The sequence below is a fragment of the Rattus norvegicus genome, chromosome 16 (genome assembly GCF_021556685.1).
Source record: "Rattus norvegicus strain SHRSP/BbbUtx chromosome 16, alternate assembly SHRSP_T2T, whole genome shotgun sequence".
Classification (NCBI taxonomy): domain Eukaryota; kingdom Metazoa; phylum Chordata; class Mammalia; order Rodentia; family Muridae; genus Rattus; species Rattus norvegicus.
The window spans coordinates 77,981,829-77,996,381 of record NC_141549.1 but is presented as its reverse complement, the minus strand read 5'-3'; the positions used below and the strand labels follow the sequence as shown (position 1 = coordinate 77,996,381).

General features: G+C 44.0%; 2 protein-coding genes across 14 annotated transcripts in view; both read right to left on the bottom strand.

Moving 5' to 3' along the window:
- The window catches only part of Erich1 (glutamate-rich 1), a gene marked incomplete at its 5' end in the record, with an annotated part of 52,793,804 nt that overhangs the window by 5,667,982 nt on the left and 47,111,269 nt on the right, over positions 1-14,553 (bottom strand).
- Nek5 (NIMA-related kinase 5) overlaps positions 1-14,553 on the bottom strand; it is a 46,168-nt gene that overhangs the window by 23,788 nt on the left and 7,827 nt on the right. For 5 of the 14 annotated variants that reach the window (XM_087589130.1, XM_087589129.1, XM_087589134.1 and 2 more), the window contains 10 exon segments: positions 14,137-14,234; positions 12,907-12,990; positions 12,759-12,829; positions 10,279-10,365; positions 8,308-8,362; positions 5,902-6,102; positions 5,743-5,825; positions 2,990-3,056; positions 2,270-2,386; positions 639-725 (listed from right to left, as the gene is read on the bottom strand). In XM_087589130.1, coding sequence (XP_087445256.1) covers positions 639-725; positions 2,270-2,386; positions 2,990-3,056; positions 5,743-5,825; positions 5,902-6,102; positions 8,308-8,362; positions 10,279-10,365; positions 12,759-12,829; positions 12,907-12,990; positions 14,137-14,234 — 950 coding nt within the window. 14 annotated transcript variants of the gene reach the window in all.

The window sequence follows — 14,553 nt, the reverse complement described above, 5'->3', positions numbered from 1 at the left end:
CACACGGGCTTTGGAGCCCCTGTTCACAGCCGACTTTAATAACCTCGGGCCCCTTTCACTGTCCTTGCAGGCATAAGCCTGTCCTCAGTTTGGACTTTCTACATCTAACCCAGTTCTGTCCTCCAGCGGCTGCTCAGTAAACACTGGCTTTCTCATCATAAGCAAGACAACAGGTATTTTTGATAACTAATTCCTAATGAAGGTCATCACATCCTGACATCATCTTCTGTAGTAAGTGTTGTTAGGTCTGACAGGTTTTCTACGAAGAAAGAAACTGGAAGGATAGCCTCTACCTCATTTCCTGTCAGGAGATCGTGTGCACATGGGCATGTGTCTGTGTCCAGGTCTCTGTGTGTGCATATGTACATGCTTGTGGGTATGCATGTGTGTGTACATGTGTCTGTGCATGTATGTATGCATGTGTGTATGTATGCATTGTGCCTGGGTGTGTGGATGGGTGTGGATGTCTGTGCACACCCATGTATGCATGTGTACATGTGTGCAAAGATTGCATTTCACACAGGGCCTTGGATATGCTAAGCGTAAACTCTTATAGTAAGCTCCTTGCTTTTAATATGCAGTCATTTGATCACCTCTGAGTTGATAGAGCACTGTTCACTGTAGTGAGGTGAGCTTACCTTCAGCTCTCTCCCCATTTTCTTTTTAATTTCCTTCATGTCGTTGTGGTACTGTTGGCGGATTTCCTCCAGCTGCTTCCAATATTCCTGAAACACAAAGCCAACCTTAACCTGAAAATAATCCCTACCGAGCCTACAATTTTAGACACATCCAAATCATTAGAGAATAAGTTCTTCTAAAAGTGATGATATACTCACTTTAGCTGTGGTGCTTCATAGCCTGGGAGGCTATGGGACACTGTGTGGGACACCATGTGGGACACTGTGTGGACACTGTGTGGAACACTGTATGGGACACTGTGTGGGACACCGTGGGGGACACTGTGTGGAACACTGTGTGGGACACCGTGGGACACCATGTGTGACATTGTATGGGACACTGTGTGTGACAGTGTGTGTGACAGTGTGTGGGACACTGTGTGGGACACTGTGTGGGACACTGTGTGGGACACCATGCGACACTGTGTGGGACACTGTGTGGGACACCGTGTGGGACAGTGTGTGGGACAGTGTGTGGGACAGTGTGTGGGACACTGTGTGGGACAATGTGGGACACTGTGTGGGACACAGTGGGACACTGTGAGACACTGTGTAGGACACTGTGTGGGACACCGTGGGACACTGTGTGGGACACCGTATGGGACACTGCGTGGGACACTGTATGGGACACTGTGTGGGACACTGTATGGGACACCATGTGGGACACTGTGTGGGACAGAGATCTTTGTTTATTCCAGTTCCGAATCGTGTGTGACTAATCTGCATATTCCACTTCTGCATTAATTGAATGTGTTGCCCCTCAAAACATATGGTAAAGCTAGGGTGCACGCACACCTTTAGTCCTAAAGGTGGAGATGGGAAAAGTGGAGGGGTGAAATGGGAAAGTCAAGTCCTTTAGTTCAAGAGTACAAGACTAGCCTGGGGTAACAAGCAGACTTCACTCATCATCACCATCATCATCATCACCACCACCATCATCATCATCACCATCATCACCATCATCATCACCACCACCTCAGGCAGGCCATTGGGCCAGGACACGTAGGCTCAAAATGAATACAGTTGAGGAATGTGTTCTTTGAATTCTGGTGTGTTTTGTTAAGACCCTGAATACAGTAATCATGATTTATGCTTTGTTCCTTAACTACTTTGTTTATGCCTTGTTTCTTCCTTGACTACTCTGTTTGTGCCTTAGAACTGACCATATTCTTTACATGTGCCTAGAATGATAGAAAAGCAGACTGGAAAAAAATAAACCGTAACTCCAGATGCCAGGATCCCAGCACAGACGCACACACGTGAACAACCAGGACAATATGTCTTCTCCAGAAGCCAGCAAGCCTACTGTGTTCAGGCTCCGGGCACATGGCTACCCATGTTGGTTCTCCCTGTCAGCCTCCAAAAGCACGATACGATATTACTACTGTTTGTGTCTCCCTATGACAGTCCTGAAAGAACTAATGAAAATCACCCTAATCAATGACGGACAGTCGCCTTATCAAATGCTTGAGAGCTCAGCTCTGTGTGTCCGTAGGGATGCCAGAAGCAATGTTGGCACTGGGCAAGAAAGGCTGCAATCTGAGGGACCGGGACATAGGCAAAATGGTAGAAAGAGCAGGACATTTTCCAACCTGGTCATTCATTTTGTTCTTCCTGTACCGAAGCTCCTGGAATTTAGTCTCCTCTCGATGGCTTTGTAGATTTTCTCTCTCGTTTGGATGCGCCTCCACAGAAGATGGGCGAAGACCCTGTTTGTTCAGTGAAATAATTTATGAGTCCTGCTCACATATCCTGGCTAACCCTGGACTATTGACTCGAGATGAGAGATATACCACCGAGCAATCTACATGGGAGATTCTGTGGTGAGTACCAGAATTCTCTTAATTGAAATAGTAAAGATTAAAACAGCATTTCGAAATGGAGCCGCCAATGTTGTTTATGCCAATAGGTTACGCTGTGCTCTCACCTGTGCCATTGACTGAACTGGTCCGTCGTAGCTGTAGACTAAGTCCTGCTGACGCTCAGCAGTCCCAGGGGGTAATGGAGAGAATAAGAACTTAGACGTTTGAAGAATTCAGAATAAGAGTGCTATGAGCCAGGCCCATGCCTCTACTCCCCCACCCAGGAGGCAGAGGCAGGAGGATGGGCAAGAGTTTTACGGTTGGCTTGCTGTACATAGTGAATCCCAGGAGACTCCTAGGCTAAACAGCGAGACTCTGTCTCTAAATGATCAGTAAAGTAAATGCTGGATGGCCTTGATGTCATAGCAGAATGAACTCAGACTCATAATGTCTGGGTACAGAGAAGCCGTCAGGAAAGCCCTGAGCTCCCACAGGTGGAGCCTTACTCACCAATTGTCTTTCCACTTTTAACTTATATTGCCGAGCTTCAGATTTCCTCTGAAGGTATGCAGCAGACCTGAGAAATAAGAATGTTCTGCTTAAACATGATCCTCCTCTCTGCCTACTTTCTCCTTTCATTTTCTCTTCCCCTCCTCCCCGCCTCCCCCTCCTTTCCCTCTTCCTCTATCTCTACCCCCTCCTCCTCTACCCCCTCCTCCTCCACCTCCCCCTCCTCTTCTCTTGTCTTTTATGATGCCGAGGATTGGTACATGCTCTGATGCTCAGCTCCAATACTCCCAGGCCCTAAGTAAACCTTTTGACTAACCCGCCATTTCCATGATGAGTGGATTTTCACCTTCGTGATAGAACTCATAATTCATCTGTACTTTGAAGTTCAAAATGTTACAGAATACAACTTCAGGAAAGAAAAGCTTTGGAATCAAGAGGACAAATTTTAAATAAAATTGGTTTTGAGAGAAAGAAAGGAAGAAAGAAAGAAAAGAGAGAGAGAGAGAGGAAGGAAGGAAGGAAGGAAGGAAGGAAGGAAGGAAGGAAGGAAGGAAGGAAGGAAGGAAACAAGTGTATGAGGGGACCTCGGTCTAACGCCTTGCGATAAAGGCAAAGACTAGAGTTCTGAAACTGCAACCAGAGATGGCAAAGGCTGCCTAGAAATCTCCAGAAGCTAGAGGAAGAGAGGGCTCAATGAGTAAGGGCTGTTCACAAGGCCTGACCATCTGAGTTCAATACCTGGGACCCACATGGTCGAAAGAAAACAAGAGGAAGGGGGGAGTCTCAGTTAGGGATGCTGAAAGGGTTAAGCAGAAAGACTCTCTAATCTAATGAGTTTTCTTTCTCCAAAGCAGGATATTTGGTCTTTCTGCCCTCGGCTATGGTGAGGGGAAGGAAACAGAGCCAGACCTGGCTTTTCTGCAGCTCTGCCTGATAACTAATCCAGAGCTCACTGTTCTCCGTTTCACACAGGTACCTATTACACACACACACACACACACACACACACACACACACACACGCACACACACACACACACACAGAGACAGAGACAGACAGAGAGACAGACACACAGAGAGAGAGACAGAGACAGAGACAGAGACAGAGACAGACAGAGAGACAGACAGACACAGACACACACACACACAGAGACAGACACACACACACACACACACACACACACACACACACACACACACACACACACAAACTCCAGAAAGCAGGGCACTCTTTGTCCTCTTGAGGAATGAAATAATTGTTTCTGTACAGTACAGTTTTAACCTTAGCACTGCAAACCAAGTGGTGCTAAGTTGCTGTGAGGAACATTTGCTCTTTGACAGCCCAGCCCTGGTTAGGTCTGGTCAAATCACTGTCAGCCATTTCCTGAGTCCTATGTCCTCTGCACCCCCTTCTCCCTCACGGTGTGATACAAGGTCTCTAGGTGGCCCAGACTGGCCTCACATTAACAACCATCCTGCCTGGGTGTCCCAGGCACAGGGATTACAGCACCCCATAAACCGACACTGGCTTTCTTTGAGGTACATCTAGTTCTCACACTACTCTTTATCAGGACCAAGATCCAAACTCCAGCTGCAAAGGGCTTCACAAGACAAATCCTGATGGACGGTCCACTTTTCTATTACAGAACAACCTCTACCCCACGAATGTACAGTAATTCATGATCTACCTCTGAATGCTCTCTCATGCTATCCTTTCCTTGACTCCCCCATCCCTTCGCATCAGCAAAAAGTAAGCTTTAATTTATCCACTTCAAGCACCCTGCTCACATGTCATGTTTTGTGAAGGAGCCGAGTATCCCACTTCTTAGCTAGACACCCAACCTCTTAGTGGCAATGCCCACATAATGAGGTGGTTTCTAGCCTACTGATGCATTTATATTTTATAACTGTTTATAGTCATTACAATTATTGGAATTTCTCCCACAAATGTCGGCAATATGCCAAAACTCATACTCATGGTATGAGACACATGTGACAAATGATAAATGTATATGTATGTGTATATATCTATATATATATAGAGAGAGATACATATATATATACATATGTATCACAAAGCTAATGTGATATAAGGTTCAACGTGAGCACATCTCACACAGTGGTGCACACTTATGAATCACATAAGGCGCTCCTCTTTCTGATTCTCCCATTCAATAAAGATTGAACCAGGGCCTCTTCATGGTCATCAGTCAAGTGCAGTCTGACAACCCTGAGCAGCTCACCAACCTTAAAGGGTTGGGCCCTCTTGGTTTTTGGGTGTTTTGTTGTGTTTTTTGACAGAGTATAACAAGATTGCTTTGGGCTTTTCTCTTTCAGGGTCAGACGTAGCTGAGGTCTAGCACCTGTGATCCTTTTGCCTCAGCTTTCCAAGTGCTGGGAATCACAGCTACAGCTGATGCCCTGCTAAGAGTTAAATTGGGGCTGGGGAGATGGCTCAGTGGGTAAGAGCACCGACTGCTCTTCCAGAGGTCCTGAGTTCAATTCCCAGCAACTACATGGTGGACTCATGACCATTTGTAATGGGATCCAATGACCTCTTCTGGTGTGTGTGAAGACAGCTACAGTATACTCATATACATAAAATAAATAAATCTTAACAATTTGGGGGTTATTTCATGTTGGTACTGGGGATGGAACTCCGGGTCTTATACAAACTAGGCAAGTGGAATGCCACTAAGCTACACCCCCAGCCACCCACACATGCTTTTGAATGACATAGTTACATGATCCTACCATGGACTACCTCTCCAACAAGCTGTGAAGCCGACAGCCGCGTTCTCCATGCGAGCATGGGACTGAATTCTTCTGGAATGGATCTAAACATCAAATATATGTGTCAAAGATGTATCATCCAACATCCCTACCAAAGTCTAGAGTCACCCTGAAACCTACCTCAGGGGACAAGTACCGGGCAACAAGAGTTTCTAAAAAGGGCCTTTTCAAAAGGGAATTAATGGATGGTCGATCCTGAGGAGACACTCTGAAGAGCTGAGGTATCAAAGACTGTAGGTCAAGAGAGAAGTGGGGTGATATGGGAGCAACACGTCCTTGACAAATCTTCAGAACCAGATGGTGTAAGTTGTCACTCTCAAACTGAAAGGACAGGGATAAAGATAACACATCAGAGACAAGCTAAGACTGGTAGATAAAGTAATGAATACACCAGGAAGCAAGAACTGTCTGTCTGTCTGTCTATCTATCTATCTATCTATCTATCTATCTATCTATCTATCTATCTATCTATATTCTGTCTCTCTGTCTGTCTCCATCTATCATCCACCTACCTACTACCTATTTACCTATATTCCATCTGTCTGTCTGTCTCTCTGTCTGTCTATCATTGTGCTTCGTGTCAGCGCAGGACCTGAGCACCTGGCTCAGATGCTCTACTCTTGAGCTACATCGCAACCTACACGTATTTCTAAGTTGCAGTGGAAAGCACTATGCTCTGACCTGTCTTGCCACCCACCCTCTGTCATAACAATGGATACTTCAAGCAGTTAATCTAAGAGATCCCGTGTTACTTAAAACCAGTTTCATGCTTTTAATATCCTCATTTTGGTTTTGGCTTTGGTGCTGTCAGTTGAATCCAGGGCCCTGAATTTGGACAGTTTGTGATCTACCAAAGAACTACAACCTTCAGGCTGGGGAGATGGCTCAGCGGTTAAGAGCACTGACTGCTCTTCCAGAGGTCCTGAGTTCAATTCCCAGCAACCACATGGTGGCTCACAACCATCTGTAATGAGATCCGATGCCCTCTTCTGGTGTGTCTGAAGACAGCTGCAGTGTACTCATAAATTAAAATAAATAAATCTTTAAAAAAAAAAAAGAACTACAACCTTTTTATTACCAAAACACTACTTACTTACATTTAAAAACTGGAAGGCATGGGAAGTTATAAACAGGAAAAATATGTATCATTTCACAACCTAGACATATATTTCCTTATTATTTTTCTCACGAATGTTTATTTTACAGATATTTATGCTGAATGACATTTTACCTTTTGATTTTTCAAATGCTCTGACATAAATATTTACTCATAAACTTATCCACAATAAAGTCCTCCAATGTGCAAAAGTACCATCCATTTACCCATAATCGTGTTGCAGATGACAGTGTAGCAGTGAAGTCTAGGTCTTGTTCAGAGATGAGCTCTGTGGCTTTTGACATTAACGACAGAGATAATGAAGACAGCTGTGTAGAAAGGGGTGACAAGCAAGCTGTCCCAGGAAAGTCCTGCCTACAGTGCTGGCCTTGTCCAAAGTCTCTGTGACCTGAGATTTGCAGAGAAATCCCACACCTGCCTAAATGTTGAGTGGCTCTCTTTGTCTAAGACATTTATGCAAATAATATGGTTTACTTTGAATATATGATTCGCTTCTGGGGGCCCTGGAAGTTTTGTGCATGCCAGGTAGATGGAGCCTATGTGGGCAGACTCCAGTAAATCACGGAGAAAAGGTGCCTAATGACGCATAGGGCTTCTCGGTCATCAAGACTTGCTGCGGGAAGAATCAGCAGGTCCCACATGACAACTGAGAGACGCTTAGACATCCATGCTTCATCCCCTACAGCGTCTGCCCCCACACTCTTTACCTCAGAAGAACAAACGTATAATGGACTTGAACTTTTGACTTTATAGTATTACCACGACACCTATAGTCACATATAGTTCTTAATATGCTTCTGTGTGTGTGTGAGTGAGTGAGAGAGAGAGACAAAGAGAGAGAGAGACAAAGAGAGAGAGAGAGACAGAGAGAGATCAGAGAGACAGAGAGACAGACAGAGAGGGGGACAGAGAGAGAGAGAGAGAGAGAGAGAGAGAGAGAGAGAGAGAGTCGGGGGGGCAGACGGGCACAGAGAAACAGACAGGCAGGCAGGCACACAGACAGACAGACAGACAGATGGACAGACAGACAAAGAATGGGCATCTTGCTATGCAGCCGAAGCTGACCTTAAACTCAGTCCTGCTACTAGTCCTGGGTTTAGTTTTGACATTTTAAAAAATGAGTTCCCTCTCTGCTGTTCATATTTCTCTTGAAACCCCAAGTTGATGGGACCCTAGGCATACACTGCTGTATATCCAATCCCTGCCTCTCTGTCTCTCTGTCTCTGTCTCTCTCTGTCTCTCTGTCTGTCTGTCTGTCTCTCTCTCTCTCTCGCTCTCTCTCGCTCTCACACACACACATATAACTATAGAACAATCTAATAAAATCAGACATTAACCCTTTCCTAGAAGTTGGTTTCACAAGTAAGGCTACAGGAACTGAAGACTTAAATGAGGATCAGCATACTCACGGGATGCTTGAGTGTGCAGAGCTCATATAAGACGCAGCCAAGAGACCAAATATCCCTGGAGAGGAGAAAGGTTTTACAAGGCCAGGAAATGGTGACAACTGTTGGTAGACGTTTTTCCGTCTTCATAGCTTTATGTGGGTACAGCTTCATTTTATTACATCAGTAACTTTGCTGGCTTATTGGTTGACAGGTGCTTTCAAATGGATTATCAATTCTAAGATCGGAAGTAAACAAACATTACTGCAGCATGATAGCTAGGTATTCATGTGCCCAAAGAAGACGTGTGCATGATGGCATTGGAGGGATCGGAGGAGATCAAACAAGAGGAAGTGGTTGATTTAGGAAGATAAAGTCTATATCAAAACTCTTGATATAGAGTTACATTAAGTGATAACACAATCTCGATGAACTTTGAAAACCATGCTTGCCGTACAGGGCTTGAATTTGGCTCTCTGCATACTTACTAAAAGCTTATGAGCTGGAGAGATGACTCAGAGGTTAAGAACACTGGCTGTTCTTTCAGAAGTTCTGAGTTCAATTCCCAACAACCACATGGTGGCTCACAGCCATCTATAATGAGCGCTGGTGCCCCCTTCTGGCAAGCAGGTATACGTGTGGGCAGAACATTACATACATAATAAATAAATCTTTTTATTATTTATTTATTTTACGTATATGAGTATCCTGTCTTCAGAGACAGTAGAAGAGGTGGTCGGATCCCCATGGCTCGCTCAGCCTGCTTTCTTTCTTCCCTTTTTTAAGATTTATCTATGTATTCTATATGAGCACACTGCAGCTGTCTTCCGATGCACCAGAAGAGGGCATCGGATCTCATTACCGATTCACACTGTACAGCGTTCACAGTGTAGTTCCCTCAACAAATAGGATACTTACAGCTAAGAACTCAGTGTTCTCTCTGGTTCTCTGGTCTCTGTCGGGAGCAGTCTTCAGGGTGAAAGCATTCACGGGGTAGAAAGCAATGGTGGACATACACAGCACTCTGTCTACCTTCCCACTCAGCCCAGAGAAGGCTCTGCCATGCCTCTGGACCTCATCCCCCGGAAGGCCTTGGCTTTCCTCCACGGGCCTGAGGCTCTCGAGCAGCGGTTCTTAACCTGTGCACCACGATCCCTGACAAACCTCCATCTTCATAAACTTAAATTATGATTAGAACAGTAGCAAGATTACACATATGAAGTAGCAACGGACATTATTTTACGGTTGGGATCCTCACGACAGGAGGAGCTGTACTGAAGGTTGTAGCATCAGGAAGGTTGACAACTACGGCTCTAGGGTCTTTGACATGGCGGGCGGCTCAAGCGAACACACACATTCATACCACGCATGGACCACGCTCAATCAACAGGAGACTGTTCCTCCCGCTCCAGCATTCCTTCCTGGCCTAGAGGTTTTTTTTTTTTGTTTGTTTGTTTGTTTTGTTTTGTTTTTTCTGTATGGCTGAAACCTCATAAGCTTTTCCCCCAGTCCATGTTAAGATGTCTGTCTGGGCAATCATGTTGGTGAGACTCGGGTGGGTGTATCTTTCCTAAGGGACACAATCTTAATTGTGTGTCTCTTGTGTCTGTGTACATATGTCCAAGTGAATGCAAGTTCCCATGGAGACCAGAAGTGTCAGATCCCCTGGAGCTGTAGGTAGCTGTGAGACACTCAAGTTGCAAAGAGCAAGAGCAGGATGCGCGCTCTGACCACTGAGCCATCCCTCCAGCCCTGTGATGTTACTCTTTGTCTTTTTTTTTTTTTTTTTGTATCTTTACATGAAGAGAAATTGCTTTGTCTTAAGTAAGTCCAAAAGCTTCGGGGAATATTATTAGTCACAGTTCGTCACTGGGATTCACTCAAAGAAAAAGAAAATGCACCAGGATCGGGAGAAAAGAGGTTAGAACATCGGTCTCTGCGATTCAGTGTCATCCACTAGATTTGAGTGACATTCTCCAGCCAAGAGCAACTCACGTTTTGTTGTTGTACGGCCTGTTCTGACAGATCTCTGGCGACAGGTAGTAAGGTGTCCCAGCACATGTTTGAGCAAGTTCCATGGAGCTAGGAAATTAGAGTGAATAAGAAATGTTTCATTAGTGAGAAAGGCTGGAGACATGATATTGCAAGGAAAATTGTAAATATGAATAACAAAATTGTATTCACACAAATATTAGAAGAAAGTAAGACATTTCACACGAACAACAGACTAACAAAGACAACAGGTTTTTTTTAAATGATTTATTTATTATGTATGTGAGTGCACTGTCACTGTCTTCAGACACACCAGAAGAGGGCATCAGATCCTATTACAGATGTTTGCGAGCCACCATGTGGTTGCTGGGATTTGAACTCAGGACCTCTGAAGAGCAGTCAGTGCTCTTAACCACTGAGCCATCTCTCCAGCTCGACAATAGGTTTTTAACCTTACAATTCAAGCCCTAATCATGTCTGACGATGCACGCCTTTAGTCCCAACACTTGGGAGGCAGAGGCAGGCGGATCTCTGTGAGCCAAAAGCCAGACCTGTATCTTTAGTGAGTTAGTTCCAGAACAGCCAGGGATACGTAGAGAGGTCCTTGTCCCAAAAACAAAGCAAAAACAACTCCTAAAGTTAATGTATACATACATATGTAAACACACATATACATATGGAGAGAGAGAGACAGAGACAAAGGTACACACACAGACAGACAGGCAGACAGACAGACAGACAGAGATGGTGACCCATGAATCGATGCTTCTAGTACTGGGGAAGTGGAGGCATAAGGATAAGAAATTCAAGGCCAGCCTCAGTTACACAACAAGTTAAAAGATAGCTTGGGTTGGGGTTGGGGATTTAGCTCAGTGGTAGAGCGCTTGCCTAGGAAGCGCAAGGCCCTGGGTTCAATCCCCAGCTCCGAAAAAAAAGAACAAAAAAAAAAAAAAAAAAAAGATAGCTTGGGTTACAGGAGACCCTATTGTACAAGTATACACAGGCTGGAAAAGTGGTTAAAAGCCCTGGTTCTCACAGAGGACCCAGGTTCGGTTCTCACATCAGGCCTCACAATCATCTCTAACTCCAGTCCTAGAGGATCCAGTGCCCTCTTTTGACCTCCACAGGCACCAGACACGTATGTGGCATACATACATGCATGTAAGCAAAGCAGAATATTCACACAGATCAAATAAATGGGCCTAAAACACATTAAAACCTGTATACATGTAAACAAATATGCCCATATATTTTTTTAATGTAAACATATCCTATGGCTAGGTATGTGAGTGAGTGGTAGAACGATTGTCCTGCAGTCTCAGCGCTGCAAAATAGTAATAAGAATACCAATGATGGGGTTGGGGATTTAGCTCAGTGGTAGAGCGCTTGCCTAGCAAGCGCAAGGCCCTGGGTTCGGTCCCCAGCTCTGAAAAAAAGAAAAGGAAAAAAAAGAATACCAATGATAATAGTAGTAGTAGTAATAATTATATATATATATATATGTATATATAATGATTTAAAGAGTCCACAAGGAACAGACTGTGATTAATAAATCTCTTAGATATCACAAGATTTCTGTTTCTCTAGCTATCAGTATAATGCAGTTCTGTGTTCTAAAATTTGGAAATACAAAAATGAATCAGGCTGGGGGCAGCTCAGCAGTAGACTACTTGTTACCATATGTAAGGCCTTGGTATTAAACCCCAGCACCATCAAGGAAAAAATTTAAATGAATAAAAAAATTAAGTCACCCAGACTCTGCGTATCCCAAAAACCCATTGCTAAGCTCAGACACAACCCTACCACCACCACACATGTTTTGTGTGGCTGTCACCATGTGGTTTCTGTAATTCAGAATTCCATTCTGCCTACATCACATAGCAAAAACATTTCCTTGTGATCCAAAAATCAAGTGAGGTTTTTTTTGTGTGTGTGTGTGCAGTCTATTATGTTCAGAAATGTGGTTTTGCTAGGCTTTAGAACATTCCCACTATTTCGTTAGTCACAACCTATCTTGATAATACTTTCATCATTTATTTATTTGTGCATGTGTGTGCACACATATGTGCATGTGTAAGAGGGCGACCACACAGGCCAGAAAAAGAACACCAGATACCCTGTAGCTGGAGCTTCAGGAGGTTGTGAGACGTCAGAAGTGGGTGCTGGGAACTAAACTCAAGTTCTCTGCAAAAGGACCAAATACTCTTTTTTTTTTTTTTTCTTTTTTTCGGAGCTGGGGACCAAACCCAGGGCCTTGCGCTTGCTAGGCAAGTGCTCTACCGCTGAGCTAAATCCCCAACCCCGGACCAAGTACTCTTAACCTTGGATTCATTTCTCAAACCCAAACCTGAATGACTTCATGTATTCACAGTCACCTGAAATTGTGGTGATAACAAGTTTCACTGTCTTAAATCATGATGCTGCAAAACGAACACCTTGTCGACTTGGAATAGAAAGAAAACTGGGACTTTACAAGTACTCACTTATTCAGTGTTCTCGCTGTTCCAAAGTCCCCAAGCTTTGCAACCATTCCATTCTTGCTAAGGAAAATATTCTAGGAGTGAAGAAAACTTATATTAAAAAAGAAGAGTAAGAGTGATGGTGTCTGAGGTCAGCTCTATGAGCTCTTACCTGAGATTTTATGTCCCTGTGTAATACCTTCTTGTCATGAATGTGCTTCAGTCCTAGAGAAATCTGTACAAACCAACACAGGATCTGCAGAGGGGAACAGAAGAAATCCATTGAACAGTCCACTGGTCACTGACACAGCTTTGTGATCACACACACACACACACACACACACACACACAACACACACACACAACACACACATACACACAACACACACATATACACACATACACACACAACACACACAATACACACATACACACACACAACACACACATACACACACACATACACACAACACACACACACACACACACACACGAGGAATAATGATAGAAATGGAGCTAGTGGTTATAACACAGTTTCCATTTTATACCTAGAATGTTATATCCATGTTATATCCCAAAGGAGTGCCTCAGACATCATTGTTATCAAAGTGAATATTTATGTAGAAAGAGAACAATAAAATCTAGGAAGAGATGGGGCTCGTGCTCTCTCTCTCTCTCTCTCTCTCTCTCTCTCTCTCTCTCTCTCTCTCTCTAGGGTTTTATTTTGCAGTCCTGGAATTACATGTCGGCCTCTAATTCACAGAAATTTGCCTCCCTGTACTATCGTGACCAGCTGTGGTTTTCTTTCTTAGTCGGTTGATTGGGTTTTTTTGTTTTGTTTTTGTTTTTGTTTTGTTTTGTTTTTTGTTTAACATGGGGTTTCTTAGTACAAGCACAATTCTTATCCACTTTCCCTGTAGTCGCTGCTTACACTGGTGCCTCTTGGGTTTGTCTTTAAATGGACAGAAGATACCCAGAACAGACACTAGGGAGGAAATAGAAAATAATAATAAACTCTAGTGGGTTTGATGGAAATTGTACAATAACGTCTATTTACATGTCTGGTAGGGAAAGTACCAACTATTTAACTTCTAGAGGTCACCTTGGAGTTGGCTATGTAGCTGAGCTGGTAGAGCACCCCCTTCTATACACCAGGCCTCGTATTCTAGACCTAGAACCAACCAAGCAAACAGCTCGTTTTTTTGTGGTCCTGGGGCTGTCAAGTTTATTTCTCAGTATTTATTTACTTAGGTGCTTGTTTGCTTATTCATTATTTATTTAGTTTTCTAAGACAAGGTCTTTCGGTACAGCCCTCACTGGCCTTATGTTTGCCATATAGCACAGGCTAGCCTAGAACTTACGGCAGCCTGTAAATTTAAGCCTCCACGGACATTAGATTTACCTGGTCTTCGCTGAATAACACTCCCCGCTGCCTCTGTATCCTTTCCATGAGGTCCCCTCCGTCACAGTATTCCATGACAATAAACAGCCTGCTGTTCTCTGCAGGGAAACAATACCAGTTGGTGCTGAGAGCTCTCAGACATCACCAATGATTTGCCTTTCAAAATCTTGGCATGAAAACCACAACAGAAAAACTCAGTGCACAGCAGTGGGGGTGGCCCTAAAATGGACTGGGTTCCCATTCCCAGGTACCCTTACATTTCCTTCTGGCTTGTTTTGCCTCATTGACCTTTGATAAAGGCTACTTCTGTGTAGCCCAGGAAGTTAATGTCAGCTGTCAGTCCGACGGGATCTAGAATCGCTTGGGAGACAAACCTTCTTCAAGAGTTTCTAAATTGGATTAATTAACCTCGATATA